The 8338-nt window shown below is 36.8% G+C and overlaps 1 protein-coding gene across 1 annotated transcript; it reads right to left on the bottom strand.

The window, feature by feature from the left end:
* Positions 1-448: 448 nt before the first annotated feature.
* Positions 449-4655, bottom strand: GUK1_2 (guanylate kinase). Its single transcript, XM_051216691.1, has 2 exons — positions 4267-4655; positions 449-1370 (listed from the first exon to the last, which is right to left on the bottom strand). The coding sequence occupies exons 1-2, from the start codon at positions 4534-4536 to the stop codon at positions 1035-1037; spliced, it is 606 nt and encodes a 201-aa protein (XP_051065284.1). The 5' UTR covers positions 4537-4655; the 3' UTR covers positions 449-1034.
* Between the last annotated feature and the right edge of the window lie 3683 nt (positions 4656-8338).

Raw genomic sequence — 8338 nt, 5'->3', positions numbered from 1 at the left:
ATGTTAGATGATCATTCTCAAAGTCGATCATGATAAAGGACAAATATCCACTTTTTTTCCTAAATTGTGTCAAACGAATTATTCTGTCCACTTATTTCTTTCTTTTTCCTGTTTAATTGCTCACTACTGTTAGCCACATTATCTCATAGGACTTATCTACATTCTCTACGATTTTTCACATTACTTTAAACACAGTAACTTCAGTGATCAAAATGATGGCTTTATCTAGCCTACTTAGGGCTTATATTAACATATTCTGGCGGTTGTCTATGTGGGAAATCAAGAGTCGAGAATCAGCACTGCGACTTGTGTCCACGTAGCATTTGTGGTACATCCTATTTTGACCTTAAAATATGTGGGTCTACAACTTCACTAATTCGCTTAGTTCTTCTCAACCTCGCAATGAATTATTATTTTGAATAAACGTCTAATCAAATAGCACATTCCCAAACCATCTGCCTTGGACATCTATGTGGTAGAATAGGTAGTATTGTTATGTGAGTTTACATATACTAGGACAGTCAATTACTCCAGTGACAGCAAGTATCAATCCAGCAATCTGTGGAATTATAAACACCGAGGACTTGAATAATTTTTATCAGATAAGTTTTAACTAACATGCACGATCATAGTGGATATTTACTCAACTTTGCTCACTGGCACAGTTGCACTGATTTATACTGATTATAATATAGGTTAAGCGGAATAATGGGCAATCATCCACAACACACTAAATAATAAAAAATATGCAAAACACTAAACTTCTATTTCTGTAGTACATTTAAATTAATTTGTCATAATACATTGATAGTCAAATGTGAAAGGTTTAGGAAGATAGAAGTAATGTAATAACTCTCAAGCTAATATTACTAATAAATACTGCAACTTGTAGCTTAAAGATGTGAGTTATCTACTTTATGCTACAATGAGAACTGAGGGTAAAACAAAGATAAATGCTGTCACATAAATTGTAAAATAGTAAGTAAATAGTACTAAGCATATTGATATTTGTGGATCACTAAATATATTTGTAGTTATAACGCACATTTAGTACATTTAACAGCTGGGAGAACAAAATTTTCCAACTCTTTATATCCAGTGTTGAGATCATCATTAATTATAATTTTTGTGAATAGTTTCTGGCCTTCTTCAGTTTCAGAGAACGTAATATCTTCACGAGCCCGAGCAAGCCGCTTAGATAGAGTTTCTTCAGTTTCTGTTCCTCGGCCACGTAAACGCTTTTCTAATTCACTAATTGAAGATGGACGAATAAGGATGTATTGAGCATTCAACGGTGGTTGAATTGCATGGATACTTTTAACTCCCTGTATTTCAACATCTAAAATACATATGCGACCAGCATTAAGTACCTGAAACGAAGATAAATGTAAGTGCCGAAGACTGAGTTATCAAACAGAAAATAGCATTTAAAAATAAAAAGAGGACTTTAGGATGAAGAAATTCTGCAAAAGTTTAGCTTACAAAATTTTAATGATGACTAGCTAATAAAAACAAAATATAAAAATGTTGCTTAGATTTGTTTCCCTTCGATGTAAAAAGAATACGGAAATAAGCAATGATATTGAAACGACTTCTATAAAATGGAAACGCGATATACGGACAATATAAATATGTCAATATTCTTATTTAGTAGTGGGATTTATTGATAACAGAAAGAAATGACTGCAATCGTGTTAATACTGTCTATTTTAAGAGCGCGATTCGTAGAGTAAAAAATATATACATAGACTAGTAGTGACTGTTACTGATTTTGAGTAGCTTATTTGTACCAGATAAGTGGATGAATAAAGACAAATTTCAGGTCTGTTTATAATAAAAATACAGCCTGATACAGTAGATACATTTTTCGAAACATATAATGGATATCAATTTTTTATTAGGATGGATTCAAATATGACTACGTGGTCTTAAATATTGTAAACGGCAATTTTTGAGTAAAACTAAAGGAAACTAATCCAAAATAAACCCTATATTAATTATGTAACATTCATACAACGAATCGAAGATAACAGCTGCAGAAAACAGTGTTGAATCAGAGATCAAAGGTGGGATCTAAGACTAACTAACGAAATATGGTTCACGAGTATCCAATATTATTTTGGGAATCCATTTATCTCGGCGTGGATGATCACGGAAAACACTTTACTCTTGTGAGCAAATTTAATCTTTTTGCATTACAAGTGTGAAGTTTCATATTATTATCACCAAGTCATCAGATTTTTGGAGAATAATTAGTCAGTTTGAACTTATAACAAAACGCTAAGTTGATTGCTATTACCAGCTGATATTTTCAGCGCTCCTGTTCGCTCAGTTAGTCATAATCAACGTAAAACCTAGAGTAAGTGCCCGTTAGCTCATATTGCCGTATAATACTAGCACAACCAGATGTGATAGAAAAAAGTAGGAATACTGCAGCAGCAATAATAATGAAAAAGACAATGAGGATATGGTGCAAGAAGACGGAATGAAAGGATACGTTTGAAGGAATATTGAAATCCACTATTTAGAGAAAGAGTACATGTATCTGTACCACTGAGACAGATTATGGGTCTCCTCCCCCAATCTCTCCGACCACTAACGGCAAGTGCTGCTTGGCGTTCAGTCACGTAATTTGAATCTACCTAAACGAACTCCATCAACACTGACTTTGTGGATTGATGTCACGTTTTAAGTTTTGCTACCCCAATCTTTATTTTAATCTACTTCTATACCAGCGATCATCGTCCGCCAAGGTAGGTGTTTGGGAACACGCAGTACAGGTCCCGATCATCTCATTTGGAGATTCACAACTTCGACCGACTTCCTACCCTTGTTTAGTACCCTTTACCCAACTTCAACATTGCTTAGTAAGTCGTTCCGTGATGCGCTACCAATGCTTCGGAGACATCTAGGGAAAGACAGAACTCATACATGTCTGGTTACAGATAATGCGTGAAGCAAATTGTAGCAGTATAATGGTGAGAATGCTGACAGTACCAACCAATTTAATCGTGTGATTAAAGAGTAGCGAATAAATTCATGTATCTCTTCACTGATAAATGTTTTGCGACGAACGGCTTCTTAATACACACTAAAAATGTCAACGGGAATGACATAGGTATACTTGATCTTGAATAAAGCACATGACTGAAAACATATTTTTGGTCGTTGAAGCATTCATTTTACAAATTATATAAGTTTCACAGAAGCGCAGTCATATCTTAAAAATTGGTCAGAAGCAGATATTTGTTCCAATTCTTATTAGCCAATGCGTGCTATGATTTGCTGAAAATTCCGGCGCTTTAACGGGGTTGGTGGACGTGGAGAGTCCATCTAGGGAGGTTGGAAAACCCTCATTCCAAACCAATGGTGCACATGAGCTCCAGTATCCTGAAGGAACAAATGGCGTATGAACCTATTGTTGGTCACTGGCTACCATGTGACTGCATCTCCTGACGATGCTCCACTGCCTTCTGGATCAGAACTTCAGGTCGAAGGCTCCGGATGTGGCCCGCTAAGAAAATCATCTGCTTCGGTTTGGGCACCCGGGCAGTATCACATCCCTCACACAAATCAAATGAGATTTGTGTGGCGAATACGTATTTGGTGCTTCCTTGTACCTATATCTATGTGTTAAAATAAATAATAGCCGATGTTTCCAGGGAAACTAACAACGATGCACTAGCATATTAAAAGCCCCCTTTGTTTATCGTCTAGTGTGGTATAATTAGAAACTCACGATGCTTATAGACACCGTACTCCTAACAGCCAAGTTTATTGAAAGACAGCATCAGGCTTACTTGACAGAATAAACATTAGGCTTCAAGCACTGACCAACGTAGTGCATAAGAAATTGATGCGATGACAAGTAAACTAATTTTAACGAAGTACTACCCACCTATAAAATAACAGAGATAAAGTAAATGGTATCCTACAAGACCCAATATAGGAACGATTAACTACATTATTCTGAAGGATTCTCATTTTAAACAATACTATTTCCACTCCTAGTTAACTTAAGAACGATTTCTGAATCATAAACTTTACACCTTATGTAATTTAGGTATGTAGATGAGAAGAAATAGAATATGTTAGAACTTGACAACATTGATGGTCGACTGGATAAACGCTTTAACTCCACAGATTTCACAAGTCGTAATATATCCTAAAGAGCGCGTTATCCGGCAAGAGCATAAACCCTTACAACAAACACCTATTCTGACTACTAATAATAGAGATAAAATCATGATATGAAAAGTCAATTACTGATTCAACAGCTAATCTTGATGTTCCATAAAAGTTCCCAGCAAATTCCGCATACTCAAGAAAATTCCTCTGGAAAACCTCACTCAAAAACGAGTCTCTGTCAGTGAAGTGATAATCTACTCCATCTCTTTCCCCCGGGCGTGGTTTTCGCGTTGTATGAGATACACTGAATCCAAAACTATTGGGAAACTTCTCCAGCAACATTTGTAGTAGCGTGCTTTTACCAGCCCCAGAAGGTCCGGTGAACACATAGATCGGCAGATCGGTCATTATATGAGAATACCAAATGTCCAGATGACCAGCCAACTTGTATGAGGAAAAGCAGAAAAAACCGACCTAATAAACCACGACAACCCATCACGATAAAAGGACACAAGTTTTATTTTTCCGGTTGGTTCATTTAAACTAAGCAACCTTATCCTCAGCAAAGTCCAACACATTATTATGTATATAACTTTAAATTCCAGTTTTTCCAGCACTGAAAATGGCCGATATATCACCAGACAACCAACCTACACTTATCCATGATTATTCGAAATTCTATAGACTACAAAGTATTTGTACTTTACTTTCTCTAACTATTCTAAATCATTTACAGTGTATAATTAAGGCCTCTATTTAGAGATATTACTGCATTGTAATCCCTTGGATTCTAAACACCCAATGGTCTTTCGGAGCGTATCCAAAGAAAATCAAACGAAAGTTGTACTCAGTCTAAAACCTGGATTCTATTAAGAAGGCCTAAGAACTTCAAATATCCAACTAGTGCACTTTCAAAGGGTGGTTAAAATAAACTTGGTTCGTAAAGGCTTTTGCCATGACCTAACACAATTTTATCATTCCATGCGATGTGTACAAACACTGTATAAACCAAAGAATATCGTTTATGTTGACTTTGTAGCGTTAGATAAATAAAAAGTTCTGTAAGTTTTCGACATTGGATGCTGACCATATTAGTTTTAATGGACTAACCTAGCTGAAGACGCTCGGTCATGCATCCGCACCAGATCACGAGTGGGAATGCCGTGCTCAACAAACCCTGCAAACACTAGCCAGATTAGATCATACGATCCTCGATACATTGATAGCCTATCAAATGTATCTTCGAATCTCCTCACTTCTGTCTTTTGATTTCACTTGGTGGGTACGATTTATAATAGGTGTTACTGGTTAAAGCGTTGTCAAACTCCGAATACCTTGGCAACTTCAGTGTGATATATATATATATATATATATATATAAGAATTATTCGGAGTTCTCGTTTGTTTTGTCGGAGAATACATACCCATTACACAAAACCGATATTCTTGTTGTTCCTTAGACAGTAAAAATTTAAGACGTTGTCAGGATATTTTGAAACTCCGAAATGTATGGGGAAGAAAAGTAAAAGAAAGAAAGGAACTACTTCTTATTATCTTGAACTGCAGATTTTCCTAACTTTTAGGAGACTCTCAATTCTGAGAAGCTTGTTAACCTAGGAGAGTTGTTAGAATTTGGATGGTGAGCAAGTAACACGCCCAAAACCTTGAACTATCAACCCTTTGATCCAATCGCATTATTGTTTTCTGCTTGTCCCCACTGTTCTACTTATTAAAGGTAAGTGTATTCTATGTAGCAATCGATCCTCGGATCACTCCTTCTCTTGTACTTTTATATTCAAGATGATATGCTGATGCTTCCCCAGCACACAAGGTGCCATCAAGCGTGACGTAAACTTGCTAGAGACTGAAAGTTACGAGTTTATCACAGACGGACGGGAACAATGTGGCGGCTTGACAAATATTAAAGCCACATCACGTGATAAGTAACCGGCATGAATTACTCTATCATGATAGTTAGACAACGTTGAATACCTGTTTTGTGTATTTGTACAATAGTGCAACTGAATGGGGTGCACAGTTCCTGGCGTTGGTAATATTTTGCAGACTACTCAACACTAAGAAATCAACTGATATCAGCCACATCAGTTAACACCCTCAAGGAGAAGCTAGATCTACAGTGACAGGCATGCGAAATGGTTTAACACATCTTACACGGTATAATTTTCTCATTTTGAGAACAGAAACTGATATGAGAAAGAACTAATTTCAAGAAATATCAGATATAGATCGGAAATGCTAGTATGTAATTGACAGGGTGTGAACTGCATGATGTGAGCTAAAAACTTGCAACGGGACTGGTGGCAAACATTTGAAAACGGCGGCCAACAGAGTCAGAACTAGGTGTGTATGCGAACACGTGTATTTAGAGAACAGTAATCCATATGACACGAGGCAAGTGAACAGGAATAATTGAAGTCCACCTAAAGGATATTCTTTAGTTTATACAGTGTTTGTATACATTGAATGGAATGATAAAAAAGAGTTAAACCATGACAAAACTAAGTTCATTTTATTCATCTTCACATAACTAGTGACAAACGGGACAGCATGTGTATCAGGCGGAACAGACATTCTCGATAATGCTACTTATTCGTATTTTGAATCAAATTCTCAACGTAATTGCAACAGCATCTATCATGACTGTCGAAAATGAACCACAGGGCATCACTAGAGAAGTATTCTGACTTATAACCAGATAAATTCAGCTCCCGATTCTCTTCACTGTTGACCTGATTGCGCGACTTTTGAAAAGGAATTTAGTCCTAACGTGATTCGCATTTCCCAAACTTTTATTGTGTTTTATGCAACAAAAGTACCATTTCAGATCTAAAGAATCTATTCTGCGCTATACGTCTGGTAGATTACTTTTTCGCGTTTTACCCAACTTAATAGTTAACTGTGGTTTTGCCTCATGTTTTAGGTAAATGCCAGATTCGGTTTATCATAACCCGTTTTTATCCATGTTTGCCTGCTTTTGTGTACTGCTTTTTATTGTCTTAGGCCTTTGCAAGCATCTTCAAGATATTTTACGTCAATATTTCATGAGAAGTTCGTACAAACGACCTGAATGCCGTTTTACTGTTATATCTGGCATGAAGTGCGACAACAGCAATGGTTGATTCCATGAAGCGTGCACATATCGCACAGCAACTGCTTACAACAGACTCAGCAAGTCGGATCATAGGTGGTTATATGGCACGTGCGACATGAATGCTGAAGTTTTGCTGAGTAACATCACTGTCCTACTGACAGGTCTGAGAAATAATATAATGATAACTTGTCAGCAAACTTGAAAAAAGACAGTCATAAATCGGGTAGACAAACAAGGACAGGCAATGGAAACAAGAAGATAATAATACATATTTCTGCACGTGCAGATGCACGCCATTTTTACAGGCATGATCTATAAATTACAACATTTGTAGGTGCACAACATACTTCACAACATATTAAGTTTATAGTTGTTACACAGTAGACTCGTCGAGCGCTTGCTGTAAACCATGACCTTGAGGAGACACGTACGTCAGACGTCTGGGATTTCATAGCTGTGCTCTCAGAGCAAGGTTCTGAAAAAGAAAAAAGAGAAACAGAAGAGCAGCGAGGCATATGGATATGAACGCCAAACGTTGCTTAATATTGTGTAGTAGAACAGACAGAGGTATAATAAATTAGATTAAATTCATATTATCTCTTGTTAGAGTGAAATGAAGTCAGAGGCTCAATACTAGAGAATGTAGTAATAAAGAACAATGAGTTGTGTCCTTTAACAAGTTGGAGTAAGCTCACATGAAGGAAGGGAAGTCAAGGTTGGTACAAGAAAAGCGGTTTATTAGAAGGGAGTGTGCATATAGAGGGTGAAGTGTTAAGAATACCAATGGCTATATCTTTTGTTGTTTAATTTTTTTTCTTTTCTTTTTTCGTACATCCGATGCCAGCCACACAATCCTAGTGTAAAAGTCCGAGTTAGCATGTTATAGGTTGTCTTAGTAGAATAGCTAATACAGCATAAAATTGGAAACGTGAGTCTGAGTGGTGAACGTACGAAGACAATCTATATCACAGATTGATTGCCTTATTCCCAATCACAAAGAGCCTGCTACATACAAAATGTTCTGCCTTCACAAACACGGGTGGACTGAAGTCATCGCCCTCACCATCAATACTTGCTGGTCAGTAACTCCACCCTCCCT

This window comes from Schistosoma haematobium, chromosome 6, assembly GCF_000699445.3.
Source record: "Schistosoma haematobium chromosome 6, whole genome shotgun sequence".
Lineage (NCBI taxonomy): Eukaryota > Metazoa > Platyhelminthes > Trematoda > Strigeidida > Schistosomatidae > Schistosoma > Schistosoma haematobium.
Note: the sequence above shows the minus strand (reverse complement) of the source record. Positions and strands in the feature narration are given on the sequence as shown.

What these genes read in the sequence shown, in the direction of transcription:
- GUK1_2 (XM_051216691.1), bottom strand. Translation starts at nt 4,536, where the DNA reads ATGACCGATCTGCCGATCTATGTGTTCACCGGACCTTCTGGGGCTGGT. An exon ending in CAAGATTAGCTGTTGAATCA is followed by an intron (nt 1,371 to 4,266) that starts GTAATTGACTTT and finishes TCTTCGTTTCAG; the next exon opens with GTACTTAATGCTGGTCGCAT.